The 19,264-nt window shown below is 38.8% G+C and overlaps 1 protein-coding gene across 2 annotated transcripts in view; it reads left to right on the plus strand.

The window, feature by feature from the left end:
* POC1B (POC1 centriolar protein B) overlaps positions 1 to 19,264 on the plus strand; it is a 37,792-nt gene that overhangs the window by 14,047 nt on the left and 4,481 nt on the right. For both annotated transcript variants that reach the window (XM_081956747.1, XM_081956746.1), the window contains exons 7-10: positions 352 to 485; positions 893 to 961; positions 1,231 to 1,383; positions 8,437 to 8,529. In XM_081956747.1, the coding sequence (XP_081812873.1) occupies positions 352 to 485; positions 893 to 961; positions 1,231 to 1,383; positions 8,437 to 8,529 (449 nt within the window). The remainder of the gene's footprint in view (positions 1 to 351; positions 486 to 892; positions 962 to 1,230; positions 1,384 to 8,436; positions 8,530 to 19,264) is intronic.

Below are 19,264 nucleotides of genomic sequence, written 5' to 3' on the forward strand. Positions count from 1 at the left end.
AATAATGAACTAGTATTTAAGTCTGCTTATTTAAATGTAAGGGAAATGTTACAGAGCAGTACAAAATAATAGCATTTTGCACACCTGTAAAAATAACATTGAAGGAGAATGATAGAGATAATGGTGTAAAAGCTAATTAAAATCTAAAACTGATACTTATTAGAATTGCATTTTAAAAATATCAATCATAGGATAGAACCCTGTGCACCATATCCTTGTGATAAACTTCATTGTTATTCTTCTCAGTAATTTAGTTAGGTTTGTGTTATTGGTCAGTGATGTTATGTGTTGTTTTTGTTTTGGAAGTTTTCTTCTTTCTATCAATGGCTGAACTACTTTTATTTAAATCAGTTCACAGGGGAAGTGTTAATTACACATCTTTCCATCCTTCTGGCAACTTTCTCATAACAGCATCTAATGATGGAACTCTTAAGATTATGGATCTTATAGAAGGAAGGCTCTTATACACACTTCATGGGCATGAGGTATAATTTTTATTTTGGGACTTGCTTTTAATTTCATCATAAAAAATAATTTCTTTGATAAAGTTACTGTAATGAAAACCTATGTCAATTATACAGAAGCTATATCAAATTATCCTAATTTGGACACATACAAAGACCCAACTCTATTTGTGGTTCCTAGAAGTCAAAAATAATTTAATAGCACAATCAATTAAAATATCATTTGAACAAATATTGCATCCATAATATGCCAATTAATGTAGTCCATTTCATCACCTAAACATGTTTAATGATTACTAATATATTACTTGTTTATTAACAATTTAGGAATGATTAAATAAAAAGAAGGGAGAGGGTACTAAAACAAAACCATTAGCCTTTAAAACATATATTTATCTTCTTTCCCTCTGTCCTTTTTAAAAAATTAGGGTCCTGTGCTTTCTGTAGCTTTTTCAAAAGATGGAGAGACATTCGCTTCTGGTGGCACAGATACACAGGTTTGTTAAAATAGTTACATTCTTAACTAAATATCACTCTTCTTAATAAGTTCACTAAATACATATTTTATTATCAAATTTAGAAGAATATATTTTTCATGTGTTAATTATAAAATTATTGTCTGATCCATTATTGTCAGCAAATTTTCTCTTTAATTATATACTACACTGTGTGCCTTATTGCTTTATTATAAACTGGATATTAAGTTAAATGCTTCATTACCTAATGAAAAGGCTGCACTCATGAAACATTAATAAATTCCTTACAGGTGCTGCTCTGGAAGACAAATTTTGATTCATCTGAATATAAGAAAGTTCTTGAAAAGCACATGAAAAGATTACATAGTGATGATCCACCTCACCTTCTGGATATTTACCCTCGGTCACCTCATCACCATGTTGCAAAATCCCAGGCAGTTGAGGTAAACTATTATGGCTTTTAATAAATTATTGGGTACAACTGGGATCTCCAATTTTTCAGTATAGATATTTCTTCAGTAATACTGACTGAACTTTTGATCATGTTTTTCCAGAGTTTTTCATTCATTTTCTTCTCTACCATCCACAGTTTTTATTCTTTCTCCTAAAACTGGGCATTTTATACTCAGCGAATGTAGCATTTCTCATTAGTTCGATTCTTTTCTCTACATCTTTTTTTGAAGGACTTTCACTGTTGGTTATAGAGCACAGTTGTAGAGTTATGTTGGGGGTGGAGGGTAGGCTGCCAATTTTAAAGTTCAGTAGTTTTTTATTGAGATGATAGGGTGGTGAATAATGGGAACAACTCTGACTTTAAAGCCTCAAAGCCTTCCTTTCTCTCACTTCTTCCTAATTACCATTAATACACAGGCAACCATATTCTAAATAGGCAAGCCAATAGGAATGGCAGAAAAAAGGACAACTAGATTCTAGTATGAGTATGAACTTGAGCACATTCAGTGACAATAAAAGCAGTAGACATTTATGTGTGTTTAATGTGTATGTGCATCCCTACCATGGTTCCCATGGTTCTGTTCATGGGAACTATGATTCTGTTCAGAGTGACATGACCCTTTTATGGGAAGGGACAAAATGATTTTGTGAATTTCCTTGTAGATAAAGTTGCTTATAACTGCTATTGTTTGAATGGCAATTTGACAGAGCAGTGTTGGCTGAGCAACATCAAGCGTCCATTTGCAATTCATTTGAGTCTGTGAAACTTTAAAAAGACAGAGTCTTCTATACCATGATTTCTGCCACCTGTGAATTAAACTCATGCCCCTCCAAGTCCTGCAATGATCAAGCATGACGTGCCACTGGATTTGAAAGGTGCCAAATATCTCTTTGAGGGGGATATTATGCCATTGACCTTGAAACACTTCGTGTGCACTCTAAAAGGCCATCTCTCAGCATAGCCACATGGAATGGAATAGAGAATAGAATAGAGACTTAACTATGGAGTAACAGATAATATAGTTCATATAATGTCAATGTGAATCCCATATATAATGTACATGTACAGGTTTTACATAGTATTTTATATTACTAGCTTATTATAGCTTTAACACACTAGATGGCACTAATGTTTAAGAATATTCTGTTGAATGGGAACCATCCTAACGGGATTTGTTTTAGGATCAGTGCATTTTTAAATATAGAAAGTGCTGTTTTATATTACTGTGTTGCCCCGAAAATAAGGCTTATATTACAAGCATCCTGAAAAATCATGCTAGGGTTTATTTTCGGGTTGGGTCTTATTTTGGGGGGGGGAAACGGGTAAGTAGCTTTGATACAATAAGAACAATAAATGTGGCGATAAAGAACATTTTATAGGGATTGACCTTTTCAGTTACATTGTTTATATAATGCTCCCATGGTATTATATTTGATATGATCACACAGAAAAGAAAGTTGAAGTATTTTAGATTAGGAGATATTAAACATACACAGATTGGAAACTTCAGCTCATACAAAAAACATCTGTGCTCTGTAGGAAAGGTGAGAGTCTATTTTAATCTATTTAGCAAATATTTAGCAACTATTGCAATAGATTCCACTTACAGTAGTTTCTATGCCAATTGAATTTACATTGTTTTTTAAAAGTTCTTCATGAAACCATTGCTGTTTCATTGTCTGCTGGAATCTACTTATCAAGCTTCAGCTACAGTCCAATGCATCAAAGTTAAAAAAAATTAAAAAGTACCACAGTAGATGTTTAGGAGTGTGATGGCTCAGTTAAAGGTGACAACCTGCGTTCGAGAGCTGAGTGCCATGTGATGAAGTGAGCTCCCATTACTTGTCCCAGCTCCTGCCCACCTAGCCGTTCAAAAGTATACAAATGCGATAAATAGGTCAGAAGGTAACAGCATTTCATGCACCTTGGCATATAATCATATGGCGTATAATCATGCTGGCTACATACCATGAAACTGTCTTCTGGCGACGCTGGCTCCCTTGGCAAAGCAATGGAAATAAGATAAGATTTATTTATTTATTTATTTATTTATTTATTGGATTTCTAGACCGCCCCCTCTCCCAAGAAGGGACTCGGGGCGGTGTACAGTCAATGCAGGTAAAAATACAATCATAAAACACTTAAATACATTTGGATGGAGGAGATAGGCTGTACAAGAAATAAATATATTCTAAAACCCTAAAAAACATCCCCAATTAAAAACCCAAACCCCATTAAAATAAATCCCCGGGAGATAAAACTAAGAGAGTGCCAGGCCAGCTGATTGAAATAGGTGAGTCTTTAACTTTTGACGGAAGGAACGGAGGTCGGTGGTAGTTCGAATGTCGGGGGGGAGGTCATTCCAGAGGGTTGGGCCCATCACAGAGAAGGACCTATTCCTAGGTGTCGCCCGCTGGCATTGCCTAGCAGACGGCACCAGGAGCAGTCCCTCCCTGTGAGCGGATAGGTCGCAGGGACGTGTGTGGTAGGATGCGATCCTGCAGATAACTAGGTCCTATGCCATGGAGCGCTTTAAAGATGGTAATCAATACCTTGAAACGCACCCGAAAGGCCACAGGTAGCCAGTGCAGCTCGCGCAGGAGAGGTGTTACGTGGGAGTAACGTGTACTCCCCATGATAATCCGCGCGGCTGCGTTCTGAACTAGCTGCAGTCTCCGGATGCGTCCCAAGGGAAGCCCCATGTAGAGGGCATTGCAGTAGTCGAGGCGAGACGTCACCAGCGCATGAGTGACCGTGCGCAGGGCACTCCGGTCCAGTAGGGAGCGCAATTGGCGCACCAGGCGAACCTGGTGGAACGCCCCCCTTGCCACGGCTGCCACATGGTCCTCCATTGACAGCCGGGCATCAAGGAGGACTCCCAAATTGCGCACCCGCTCCACAGGGGACAGTTGTTCGCCCCCTATGGCCAGCGATGGTGTCAGCTGGCTGAACCGAGGTGCCGGTACCCACAGCCACTCGGTCTTGGAGGGGTTGAGCTTGAGTCTGTTGTCCCCCATCCAGACCCCGACGGCTTCCAAACACCGGGACATCACTTCGACAGCCTCGTTGGGGTGGTTTGGGGTTGAAATGTACAGCTGAGTGTCATCAGCGTACAGGTGGTACTCAACCCCAAAACCACGGATGATCTCACCCAGCGGCTTCACATATGCGTTGAACAGGAGAGGCGAGAGGACCGACCCCTGTGGCACCCCACAAGTGAGTGGCCTCAGGGACGACCTCTGCCTCCCTGTCAACACACATTGCTTCCGGTCGGAGAGGTAGGAGCCAAACCACCGCAAAACGGTGCCTCCGACTCCCATCCCCTCCAACCGGCGCAATAGGATACCATGGTCGATGGTATCAAAAGCCGCCGAGAGGTCTAATAGGACCAGGATAGAGGAACAACCCCTATCTCTGGCCCTCCAGAGATCATCAACCAACGCGACCAAGGCTGTCTCAGTGCTGTGCCCGGGTCGGAAGCCGGACTGGCGTGGGTCCAGATAGTCGGATTCGTCCAGGTGTCGTGGAAACTGCTGCGCCACCACATTCTCAACAACCTTCGCCAAAAAGGGGAGGTTGGAGACTGGACGGTAATTAGCTAGCTCCATTGGGTCGAGCGAAGGTCTCTTGAGCAAGGGTCTCACCACCGCCTCTTTCAAGGCGGTTGGTAAGTATCCCTCACCCAATGAGGCGTTCACCAGGCCCAGAAGCCAGCCTCGTGTCACCTCCCAGGCTGCCAGTACCAGCCAGGAGGGGCACGGGTCCATTAAACATGTGGTGGGTCGCAGCCATCCACGCAACCTGTCCAGATCCTCGGGGGCAACAGAGTCAAACTCCTCCCAGAATGGTCTCTCCAGACTCGCTGTTGACGGCTCGTCTGGTCCACTGACGGAGGTCCATCCGCTCCGGATCTGATCGATTTTGTCCTGAAGATATTCCCCAAACTCCTCTGCTCTTCCCTGTAAGGGTGTCTCCCGCGTCCCCTGCGATAAAAGGGAGCGGGTCACCCGAAACAGGGCGGCAGGGCGGTTATCCGCGGACGCAATAAGGGCAGCACAATGTCTACGCTTGGCCGCTCTTATTGCCACAAGGTAAGTCCGCAAATAGGCTCTTACCTGTGTTCGGTCAGATTCGGAGCGTGAGGACCTCCACCTGCTCTCTAGACGTCTCCTGTGGCGCTTCATCACCCTTAGCTCCTCAGTAAACCAAGGAGCCCGGGTGGGTCGATGCCGCAGGAGAGGTCGCAAAGGCGCAACCCAGTCCAAGGCCCCAGTCGTCGCCCTATTCCAGGCAGTCACTAGGTCCTCGGAGCGGGAGCGGGACAAGGCTACAGGTATTGGCCCAAGCTCCGTCTGGAATCTATCCGATTCCATCAGGTGCCTGGGGCGGTACCAGCTTGTAGAGTCTGGTTCCGCCTCCTTGCGGTGGGGGATAGCGCCAGGGAAGTCCAGCCGGAGGGATGAGTGGTCTGACCATGACAGGGGTGTGATGACTAAGTCCCCTATTCCCAGATCACTCGTCCACTGTTCAGATACAAAAATGAGGTCCAGTGTGTGGCCCCCTTCGTGAGTGGGGCCCTGCACTAATTGGGTCAGGTCCATGGCCGTCATGGAAGCCATGAACTCCCGAACCACCTCGGAAGCCGCTCCCGTTGATGGCAAGTTGAAGTCCCCCATGACCAAAAGTCTGGGAGTCTCAACTGCCGTCGCTGAGATTAGCTCGAGGAGCTCGGGCAGGGCTGCTGATGCATAGCGAGGAGCCAAGTATACAATCAGCAAGCCCCACTGCCTCCCTGGGCCCCAGTTCTCACCAAGGGACTCACACCCGGGTATCTGAGGGACAGTGAACTCCCTCGGCTCTAAACATTCCCGAATAACCACCGCCACCCCACCACCCTTACCCAGGGCCCGGGGCTGATGGAATGCCCGGAAACCTGGTGGGCACATTTCCACGAGGGGTAAACCACCCTCGTGGCCCAACCAGGTCTCCGTTATCCCTGCAAGGTCTAGCTCCCCCTCTGAGATCAACTCATTAATGAGGGGGGCCTTGTTGGTAACAGACCTTGCGTTGCAAAGCATCAGCCGCAGGCCCTGGCTCTGTAGCACCTGTCCACCTAGACTGCAGGGGTTGGTACAAACGACCGGGCGTAACCAGCAGCCACGGTCTCCCAACCGACCTTGGGATCTTATCCTGTCCTCGCATCCCCTCCTCCCCACGACCGTTGTAATAGGACAACCCTCTGCTCGAGTGACCTTTATTTTCCCCCCCTCCACCGCATCCCCGTCCTTCCTGGACTCACCTGTCTGTCCGGCGCTGGCTCTCCTCCCGGTCTGATTAGCCCTCCCCCCCACCCTGGAACCCCCTAAAAAAGATAAAAAACATTTTACTAAAAATCCCCTTAGCTTCCGGTTCCTGCACCTCTCGGGGTCCACGAACCCGTCCTCGAGGCAGGCCCTTGAAAGAGCCAAGGGCCAAACCTGCGAGAGAGGGGCCTCCCGCAGGCGGAGCAAGTCTAACCTCGAATAAGTTATTATCAAAATTCCAGTAGGGGTTAAGGTGCTGTAGATGGTCAAAATAAGTCGGTATGGGGGGGAGGTCGGACACAACTGAAAAGAGGAAGTCTTTATCTTAATCCCTGTTTATCTGGGCATTGGTTGCTGGAGAGGATTTTTTTGGTTTTTGTTTCTTTCCTAGCCTTTTTATTGTCTCTTTTCAATGGAGCAGAAATATGGTTTGTTTCTATGTGTTCAGTGATGGCTGATTCATCTGAATTCTAGGCTTCCATAGTATTCTTTGAATTTAGCTTGGTTAAACATGGTCAGTTTCCCAATTGAAACGATGGTTGAATGTGTCCAAATAGCTGTAAGAGATTTTTTATGTCATGGTGTCGACTATTTTTTTATCATGGTGTCGACGATGTAAAAAAGATGTGGAGACTCTAGAAAGAGTGCAAAGAAGAGCAACAAAGATGATTAGGGGACTGGAGACTAAAACATATGAAGAACGGTTGCAGGAACTGGGTATGTTTAGCCTAAGAGAAAGAAGGACTAGGGGAGACATGATAGCAGTGTTCCAATATCTCAGGAGTTGCCACAAAGAAGAGGGAGTCAAACTATTCTCCAAGGGACCTGAGGGTAGAACAAGAAGCAATGGGTGGAAACGAATCAAGGAGAGAAGCAACTTAGAACTGAGGAGAAATTTCCTGAGAGTTAGAACAATTAATCAGTGGAACAGCTTGCCTCCAGAAGCTGTGAATGCCCCAACACTGGAAGTCTTTAAGAAGATGTTGGATAGCTATTTGTCTGAAACGGTATAGGGTTTCCTGCCTAGGCAGGGGGTTGGACTAGAAGACCTCCAAGGTCCCTTCCAACTCTACTATTGTATTTTATTGTATTTTGAAGCCATTTGTGTTTTAGATGTATTTTAGTGAATTTTAGCAATATTCATTATTCTTTTATAAGGGTAGTAGGGGCAATGTTTTTACCTCAATAATTTGGACATGCTTCATAAAATTTTACTTCTGCTCTACATGCAGCACAGTGTCCACTTCTTTTTATAGAATTCCTGAACCATTTTCTAGGGTCTCCTAGAGAACAGCTCTTGTTTTAGGGTTTTGTCAATGCAATGCGACAAGGCTTTATATTACATTGACATTATAAATATCTCCTTTAACCACTGTTAGGCAGTTTTTAAAATTACCAATTTATTTAAGAAAGGAATAGTTAAACTAAAGCCTTCGCATGTTTTAACTGAGAATTTCCAGAAGATATAAAGATAATTGAAATCCAAATATAATGAGATAGCCAATTGACTCATCAGAGAATATGACATTAAACAAATGTCACCCTTACTCTTGAGGAAAAAGCAAAATAAACTTGATATAATACAAACTGTAAGAAAAAAGTAAAGAAAGTGAGTATGATTTCTTTCCTAAATATATCCTGAATATTTTATCTTAAATATTTAAATATCTCATGTATATTTTAAACATTCAATATTTATTTTTTAATAACAGAATAATAGCAAATCTATTTTTCAACAGATAAATCCCAACTTTGATGTAACAAATATGCAAATATTAGATCCTCCTGTTGTAAATATTGCTTCATCGCCTACTTTTCCTCCATCATGGCAGGTAAGTTTCAAGTTACACCAATTCAGTACAAGTTAAGATTTAGAAAGCTAATATGTATGTACGGCCTCTGTGTATGACAATTTCCTTTCTTAATTGAAATAAAATTATGAGAGAATCCTGAATTAAGTTTTAGGAGTTATTTATAACAACCAAAAAGCACTTTTTTTGAAGTCATAAGTTTTTATATGCCAATATTGTGATTCTGTTTTATTTCTCAGTAAACCTCAGATGTAAAGGTATCTCATAGTCTATCAGAAGTACATAAGGAATCTGAGAATTATAGCAGGAGACAGGCTGAAAAGACATTCCCACTCCAGTTACATAGAAATGTGCCTACACGCAGAGTAACATTTCTTCTGCTACTGATAATGAAAATACGAGTTTTAATCACTGGTATGTGTTAGTTTAAAAGCACCTAAGTGGTTGTGGTAAAATTTAGCAGGAAGTGAAGCGCTCCATGATCTAAAACAATGTGGTTTTTTTTCGGATTTGAATGAATAAATTACAGCTATTCTTCAGTTAGCAACTAAGTTGATTAGCAACCTTCACAAATACGATGGTTAAAAAAAATATTTTGTATCTATTGTGTGCATTTATGACCTTTGCAAAATTTCTGTCTCTCTTACAGTTAGTATCATGTATATCCTGTGGTTATTTTTGCTTATCTTATCATTTATGCCCATTAATACCTCATATTAAGATGTCTTCAAAGAGAAAAAAACGATAGTTCAGCTGAAAAAAAGTGTCAAAAAGCAAAGCCAAACCATTGATCTCAAAATTGAAAATGAAGATTGTAGGTTCAACTTTATAATTTAAATTGTATTATAGTTTCAATTTAAAGCTGAAGATTATGGGTGACTATTATAGCATGAGAAGAAGATCTGGCCCATTCCACTATCTCTGCTATTTTGAAGGATAAGGATAGGATCAGAGAGCTGATGAAAAGATTTATCAGGAATGAAAGCAATTATAACACATGTAAGACAGCAAAATGGCCTCATTCAGGAAATGAAAAAACTCTATATACTTTGATTTGAAAATCAGATGCAAAAGAGGATGCCAGTTGGGCATCTTATCATTCAGGCTAAGGCAAGCAGTATTTTCAGAACACCAAAGGAACAAGCAAATGACGAGTGCATGGAAACATTCACAGTCGATCATGGCTGGTTTATTTAGTGTCTGCAAAGATTTAATTACCACAACAAATATACATGTCAGCCTTAGCAGGTAGACCAGACAGGAAACATGACCAAATAAGCTTCTTCTACTTTATGGTAAAACTGCATTAACAGAATCTTGCAAGTCTGAAAGTACAGCTCCCCTCTATCTCCTTTAAGCCTTATTTGCCCCATTTCCCAAGGTCTTTTCCCACTCACCATTACAACACAAGAGGTTAAGATGCAAACTTGGACAAAGAAACTGCCAAACATTTTGTGGAGGAACATCAAGTTCATCCATAGTGGAAGGGAGCTATTTGCCTGAACAAACATTCAATTTAGACAAAACCAGTTATACTGGGGGGGAAATCGCCAGAGTGGACCTTCATACGCAAAGAGGCCAGACCAATGCCTGGATGTAAAGCATTTGAGGCTGGAGTAACTTTTCTATTGGAGAGAAAAGCTACCAGTTCAAGTTTTTTGATTTACAAATCTGGTAATCCCCATGTGTCTGAAAACATAAGAAACCACACACTGGAAAGCTTGAATGACACAAGTCCTCTTCGAAGATTGATTTATGAATTGTTTCATATGCCAAGTCATAGAACCAGCATGGAAGGATTTTAGCATGATATAATGCAAGATTTTTGGGAAGAAATGTTGGTCTTGTAAATAAAATTGAAGGATTTGGCCAAAACAAAAATATGGATGAAATAAAAAAATTATACTGATAAAATCTCTTGATTTTAGAGGTTGATACTGAAAGATGTGAAAAAAAATGATCTCAATTTCAGGATGATAGCCTAGACTGAATGAGAGCTTTCAAACAAAGATTTCATTGAAAGAAGAATTGGTATGGATCCAAATGTAGAATGTTTTGGAAAAGGTACACCAGAAAATACATGAAATCTTAAAGTGTCAATTGTGAAATATATGAAGACAAAAGGAAAAAAAACCAGGCAAATCAAATTTAGTGAGAGTTTTTTTTAAAGAAAGTTACTCCTTCCTCAACTCCATTTCCCTCCCCATCACTCTCCCTATTCAAAAGAATGGAACATCGAGACAATCCACAGCCAACAACCAGCTATGCCAGAGGTAAAAAGAAGGATCTTTGAAAAGATTTATATCCAATTAATTTAATGTTTACAGGTAATGTAAGTGTAAAATTTGATAGTCTGTTGTTGTTTTTTTTGTAATGCAATATTTTGCTTATTTTCTACTTATATAATAAACCAACTTTTCATACATTGAGTTTCTATTTAACATTTTCTGTTTCTATTTAGGCACTATTTAGTGCATATAAAACTATGCACACAGTATTAAGCCAAAGCTTAAAAATATTGTAAAGCTTTAAATTGCCATAACAACATGCAAAGATTTAAAGGCAATAACAGAATAAGAGTTGAAAGGACTCTATAATATAATAATTAATGTAATAAATTATTAGTGTTTTAGGCAAAAATATGTTAGAATTAAAGAGATATTTGAAGTAGAATGTACAAAATATTGTTTAAAATGTCCATAAAGGATAAAAGAAATTTGAGTATGGAAAATTGAAATAAATAATAAATACACTCGCAGCCATACCTACAGTGCTACGATTTTTATTTAGTGACTGTTTTGCTTAACCTGGAAGTGGAATGGAATCTAGAGGCTTAATAAGAGTTAATCACACAAATTCAAATAAATACAGTCTGCCTAACTTTGGAAGAATGGTTGTTCGGTACTGGAGTTAGTTGTAAGAAAAAATTGGTTAGAGGTTCTTCATACAATTGTGGGTCCTGCACAGTGAACTTTATTGTATAGACACTTCTCTAGAAAAATCAGTACATTGTTTTTGGACATTACAGTTTAAATATTTCTAGTATTGCACAATGTTCTATTTTAAATTTTGCTCGTAGTTTAGGAGTCTTTTGAATAAATAATGTACAGCTGTCCTATTTTCATAAATTCTTTATGTTAATTTACCTTGACTTCTATTGTTGTGCATCTTAGAACAAATGTTAAGAATATCTACTTTTCCCTCCATAAATGCTTCTAGAAATAGCATTTGTGGAATTTTTCTTTCACTACATTTTTCACTGAAAATTTTGTTTCAAAATTATTTGTCAGACAAATGATTTATTAACTGCTAGTTATATATTTGGACATAAATATTTACTAAATATTTCCTCCATACCGTCTGATATTTATATTTTTAAATGTATTGGTATACCGTATTTTTGTACTATAAGATGCACTTCTCCCCCCCCCCCCCCCCAAAAAAGTGGGTGGAAATGTCTGTGCAACTTATAGAGCAAATATTGTGGCGGGGGATACCATCAATCAGCTGTTCTAGGTGGCAGGGATCGCCGCCGCTGATTGCTTGCCCGTTAACCGCCACTGTTCAGTAAATTCTTAATGTGATGGATGGGCTTGATGAAGTGATGCCAGTTTCCCAATGTCTGGTTTTAAGTCACTTAGCCAGACTCTTAAATAACCATGTTCAGTAATCCGGAGTCGATTTCTTTGCTTGGAGAGAAGTTGGATGACCACACTGAAGCCATGTTCTACCAAATATGATGTTGGAAATGCAACAAGGAGCTTCTTAACCACTGTCCATAGTTCAGGATAGTGATCAGAAATTTCTTTCTGTAACCAAAACTCTTAAACTTTGGCTTCAGCTCAATGTCATTTTGCAGCTCTATGAGTTGTTCCTCCACTACCCCATCTTCCTCAGTATCTGAAAATGGATTTATCACTCAATCTGGAATTTCTATCAAAAGAAGATCCTGATATCGCTCAGACATATCTTGATGCAGCATGTCCAAATGGTCACAAAAAACTTGAAGATCATCATCTTATATCTCACCTTTCTCTTCTAACTCAGACAAGCTCGGAAATTGGTATAGCTCGCGACAGCCTATATTACACTTGAATAGAGTTAACTTTGAAATAAACGTAGAGATGACAGATTTGGCCTTAATAAGATTGACCTCATTTCCTTGCAACTGCAAATTCACTTCATTGAACTTTGCAAATAGTTCTGATAAATAAGCAATGTCATGCCTGACCTCTTTGAGTTCAACACTGAGCAAAGCATTCTTGTCTTCAAAAAACTCCACAAGTGTCAAAAAGATTGCAAAAGCAGCTGCCTTTTGATAGCCAACGAACTTCTGTATGAAGCAGCAAACGATCAAAATCTTCATCATTCTCAACACAGCTCTCTGAATAGTCGATCATTGAGAGCATGTACTTTAATTTTGTTAACTGCAGTAATGACTTGTGCAAGCAGTCACTGAGGTTTTTTGCAACCAGATGTTGGTGATGAATGACACATTGAATGGTAAAGACATTTGGCACGGCTTTTTTCAAGTAAGCAACGCACCCACGGTAGCGACCAGTCATTGATGGTGCTCCATCAGTTGCACAAGCTAGTATGTTGGTACGTGGAATATCCTTGTCTTTGAAAAACTGCTCAATAACATGAAATACTGACTTCCCTTTAGTATCTGTTTTTAGTTGCCTCGCAAATAACAACTCTTGAGTCAAATTTTCATTTTTAATAAAGCGCAATAAGCAAGAAGCAAAGATTCATTGCCTGGCAAAGTTGATTCATCCAGCTGTAATGCAAAGTCTGTGTCCATAGTATGTTGCACAATACATCTTCCACATTCTCAGCCATTTCATCTATGCACCTTTGCACTGAATTGTTGCTGAGAGGAATTGTCTTAATTATATCATGTGATGACTTATGCAAAACAGTACTCAGAATTTCACTAATGGCTTTTAGGATGAGTTCTTCACCTATAGTATGTGGCTTTCCAAACTTAGCAATCAGCAATGAAACGTTGTATGATGCATGCAAACCATCAGTGTTTTGTTGGGAAGCATTGTAAAACATGTGTGACAGTGTTGGGCGTTTTGCAAGTTGTCACGAAGTGATTGAAAAAGTTAGGTTCTTGTCTGCCTTGTCAGTATGTGCCTTCTTCAAATGTTCATTCAGTCTGGAAGGCTTCATTGCCTCATTAGAAAATACTTTTTCACATAGTAGGCACCGTGGCAGCTGCTGGTTTGATGGTGCTGATATAAATCCATACTTCTGATATTCCACACTATATTGTCTACATTTCTTCTTTGATTTTTCTGCTTCTGCCATTTCTGCTCTGAAAATCAGAATATTTACAATATGTGTGTGTTCACATCTGGCTTAAGGTTTTGCTAAGTGAATAAATAAACCCTACCAACTTCTTGCCTGCCTTCTCTGTGCAAATAAACCAGGATGTTGCTCTTTACTCTGCAGCAAAGCAAGGATTCTGGAGCTTGATGTTTACAGGGAGATTCTCAGTCATCCAGTCATTGGTCCTTTCTTAATTACACCAATGCAAACAATGTGTTGACAATGACTTTGTAAAACGAAACTTTATTTAATTGATCATCTCATCATGCTTCAGAATCCCAAAGGTGTCTTTTCAAGAGGCAACTGGACTTTCTGGTTTTTCTTTGAAGATGTTTTGCTTCTCATCCAAGAAGTGTCTTCAAAGAAAAAACAGAAAGTCCAGTTGCCTCTTGAAAAAACACCTTTAGGATCCTGAAGCATGATGAGATGATCAATTAAATAAAGTTTCGTTTTACAAAGTCATTGTCGGCACATTGTTTGCATTGGTATAATTAAGAAAGGACCAACATTTGCTTGAATTATTTGATGAGATTATTGCATGATACCTAGGGATTCACAGTATGGAAAGTGATAATGGGAACATTTTAACAGATCTATATGTTCCTGGGTTATAATTTTCACTAAAGAACCAAGGGGATGGAAAGGGAAATAAACAATGGAGTCCAATCCCCTTCCTCAACAGATTGGAAGCAAAGAATAACTCTAGCAAAATGTAGCCTTTTACCTCTTTGGGGAATCATTTTCTTTTTTTAATTATTATATATTTTTTATTTTTCCCAATACAACTCATGCAGAGTCATCCACATGTACATTACATTTTCCACACTTTTAACTTGCATATTTGTGATTATAACTTCTGTAAGCGAAACATTTTAGTACAAATCAAAGCATTGACATATACTATATATCACTAATGCAGTTTCCTATCTCTTCCATTGACATAATTAACACCTTTTCATAAGTAAAGTTCAGTTGTCTCTCTCTTCCTCCCTCTCCTCCCCTTCTCTCTCCCTTTTTCTCCTTTCCTCTCTTTCTCTTCCTCCCTCCTTTCCCCTTTCTCTCCCTATCTCCTTCCCACTGCTATTCTTATGAACTATGACCTGTATCCATCATTTTCTTCTTTTCCATTTTTATGTCCTCTCTTCCCCCCACCCCCTAATGTATCTTGTAATCTAAGGACGAGGTATCATTATCACAACTGATTCTGAGGCATGTGTAAAATTCTTCAGTCCACACTTCCACTGACAAAACAATTCCGCCTTCCTGTAGAAAAAAAAAGCAACTCTCTGAAAGCTAAACCCCAAGGATGCAGATGCACCTGCAAGCCTTTCACACAGGAAATAATTATTTTAGCACTCTTAGAAAGTGCTTCTGTTACTTGGACAGGCTGATCGTAATGAGTTTCCTGCTGACCTACAAGATGATTTAGTACTGATCTAAATACCTTTCCCAGTTCATAAGTATAATGAAGCAGGCTATCTATAGTTCTGTAAATCTGTAACTGCCCAGTTTTAAACTTGAATGTGGCAGAGATCTATTTGACTGGTTGGTTGGTTTTGATTGATTTTTATTCTATCAAGCAGATTTGGTAGGAATTCTTTAAACTCATGGAAGAAATTGAAATCACAGTCATTTACAAGTTGTGTGTGTGTGTGTGTGTGTGTTACTGTAATACTTGTTTGTACTATTTTCTAAAGTCCATATATCAGAGAACTTCGCTTGACTGCACTATTTTAACACACTTACTGTTGAGGTTAGTAAGGGAAGCCATATTGATAAATTATAATTTGAATTGCAACTTTTGTCCTTAGTTTATTAAAACTCTTTCAGAGTTATTGCTGAATAGGTGTTTTCCAAAGTTATGTATAATAGTCCCAGATTTTTCCCCCAATGTTAATAGTCCAATATGAGAAAAATGGAAGTAATCTTGCAGCTTTAGGAGAACTTTTTTTTTCAAAGAAATTTTATCAAAAGAAGAGAATATATGTAGTTTGGAATTGAAGCACAAAGTTCTTGGTGTTTTTTGATCTTGATTGTTTGCTTGCAGGCGTTTCATTACCCAATGAGGTAATATCAACGTGCATATGAAGTTTGCTCCCTGTTCATATGCATAGCTTGTCCTGCCAGCTATATTAATAAACTATACTTATTTATTCTGAGATTTTTGTTAGTTTGTGGGCCTTACATCAAAGAAATCACACATTGTTGTTATTGGACACTATACATGGACTTTTTTTTTCCAGAATATTTTAGTTCAATGTTGTTGCATACATACCATATGCTTCATTTCTACTTTCAAGATAGTGGTTGTAGATGTTAAATGGAAAACTAATAAAGTAACTTCATGTAACTCAAGCTAAATAGGCAATTATGTTGAGCAGACAGTTGCTCCATTGCTTTTGTCAAAAGTTTTCTTTGAAAAACTAAAAAAAATAGCCCATGTATTCCTTATTTGGGGGAAACGTTTTATCATTTAAAGATTTGTTTTAAATATGAAACAATTTTTTCCACTTGATAGTGAACAAGCTAGAAAGACTGGAATGTAAGTTATACACCACATTTAGAAGTAAATCCCATTGAAATCAGTAATACTTATTTTTAGTAAATATCATAAGATTGCCGGTTTATTTGCATGCATGTTGAGTATTGACAGCTCTCCTTTTTGTGCATTGTCTAGATTAGGATGGTCTTAAAAATAATCTGATAATGCTGAAATGCTTCAATACTAGGTAGAGTATAAGCATGGCCATTATTTCAGATTCTCTTTCATTGGTCAGAGTACAAAAAGCTATTCTAAATATTCCCACTCCTGTTGTCAGGGATAGGCAGCTTTTTCAGGATTAGAAGCCACTACCTACTTCTCCCACCAGTTGGAGGGATTTAGGATAAAAATATCCCCTCCTTTTTTTTTTTAACCAAACAAACAAAAATAGTATCATGAAAGACTGAGCATTTTGGTTCAAAATTTCAGCAGTGCTGAGGGGAGACAATGGCAAGTGGGTTTGGATTACTCACCCTTGATTTTTTTTTTCCTGAGTATTTTGGGGGAAGTGAGTGTACACTTCAACTAGGTTTCCTTTCATTTTGATAAGAACACTGCACTTTAATCCATTTCCCTTCCTCTCCCCAGCAGTAATTCAACATATTCCAAAAATATTTAATAATAATTTTAAAAAATTGGTCAGATTTATGCCCAATGTTATGTGATGTCTTTTGGTTTGTTATGGCCAGTATCTCCTTTATCTCAGTTTGAGTATAGTTTATCACTTATTATAACAGTCAAGTCCATTCTTGAATAGCCAGGAAACTTCTACGGCAAGAAAAAAAAAAGTTACAATGGTATTGGTGAGATTTTGAAACTTGATTTGAGATTTTGAAGGCTAACTCACCTCACAGGGTTGCTGCTGTGGGGAAAATAGAAGGAAGGAATACTAGATATGTTCGCCACCTTGAATTATTTATAAAATAAAGGTGGGATAAAAAATAATTAACTTAATAATAAATTATTTTGGGTAATGGTATTGTGCCATCAGACCTGACAATTCCAGGGAACTGCTGAAGTGGCTCCATTAATACTAGGTGCCCTTTGCCTATTGTTTCCTTTTTAACTGTGCTTTTATAGTTTTAATACTTTTTAATAATAATATTTACTCATTATTGTTTTTTAGCTTAGTTGTGCACTGCCTAGAGTCACTTGTTTTGTGAGATGGGTGGCTGTGTAGATTCGAGAAATAAATAAAAATACAATATTTTTGCTAGAGAACCAGTCTGGTATGGATATTACAGAACTCTGCATCTTTGTAAATTTGCTTTACTGTAAGACCTGCAATGTTTCGTGTATATACAATATAGTCTGAAAAATAAATGTTAAACACACAGTTTTCATTTTGCTTGTAAAGGTGGGACTATTTTAGTAAGAATTTCTTAAACTTAATCATTTGCATTCACAGATTGGATTCAAATACTTATTTCTTTACTCTCTCTTTACAGCTAGTATTGCTATTTTTAGCAGCTATGCTTTCCACAAGAATATTTCTACTTTATGAAAGTGCCTATAAGTCTCCCTTCCTTCTTTCTCTGCCTGCTCTTCTGCCTTCCTGCAGCATTTATATTTAGAATTGACTGCCAGATAAGGAATTTCTCACCTTGAAACTCTAGAACCTTTGACAATTTTAGACTCTGAATGTGTTATTTTTTTCTTTAACCAGACTGTTTTACTGAAAGGTGAAAATAACATCTTATTCAACTGACATGGTCATATAAAAAGAATTGTTAGTTATGAAATGATCATGGAAAACATCTGCTTAATATAAAAAAGCAGAGCCTGTAATATTTGCAAAGGTAAAAATAAATTTTACTTCAAATAAAGCAGTTCTTGGGTGTGTTAAAGAAGTAGCTGTTATTTGATGCCATCATTTTACTAAATTTAAATTGACTGTCACCCTTAGCAAGCAAGAAATAAATAAAGCTAATTTACAAAGAAGATGTGCAAAAGCTGTAATTGAGAACTTAGGTTCTTTCTTTTAGGTTTATTATTTCCTTCTTTGCAACTGTCTTTACGCAAAAGGAAAATATTAATCCAGCCCATTAAAAGCAGCACAGTGGGAGACAGAACAGGTATGCAGATCAAAGTAGGTAAGAAATTGGTTTAAAAACTTTACACTTTAGATGAATTCAAATTGCCAGGACCAGATGGTTTACATCCTAGGGTACTGAAACAGCTGGCAGATGTGATCTCTGAACCATTGAACAAACTCTTTCAGAGCTCCTGGAACATAGGGGGACTGCCAGAGGACTGGAAAAATGGTGATATGATTCCAATCTACAAGAAGGGGGCGGGGGAAGTACATCCAGGAAACTACAGGCCAATCAACTTGACCTTCAACACCTGGAGAAATCCTTGAAAAGATAACCGAAAAGCACATTTGTGAGCACTTAGAAATAAAGTGATCACTAGAAGTCAGCATGGGTAATACAGGACAATGTGGGATAGACAGATGGATTCACAGCTGGCTGACCAGCTGCATTCAGAAAGTAGTCCTCAACTAGATGGAAGCATGTAGTTGTGTACCTCAAGGTTCTCTCTTAGGCCCAGTGTTCCTCAATATCTTAATAAACCTTCCAGATAAGGGAATAAAAGGGGAACTCATCAAATTTGTAGATGATACCAAACCTGGGAGAATTGCCAACACTTTGGAAGGTAGACATGTTTCAGAAGGATCTTGACAGACTTGAACATTGGACCCTATCTAACAAGATGCAGTTCAGTGGAGAGTCATAGTCATTGAGAGGACTTGTACTCCAAAACACCTGAAGGCAAGAAGCAATACATGGAAGCTCGTTAAAGAGGGATCCAATCTGGAACCTAGGAAAAATGTCCTGACAGAAAGCATAATTAATTGAACAGGTTCTAGAGTTT

This window comes from Natrix helvetica (assembly GCF_964273705.1).
Source record: "Natrix helvetica genome assembly, chromosome: 6".
Taxonomy (NCBI): Eukaryota; Metazoa; Chordata; class Lepidosauria; order Squamata; family Natricidae; genus Natrix; species Natrix helvetica.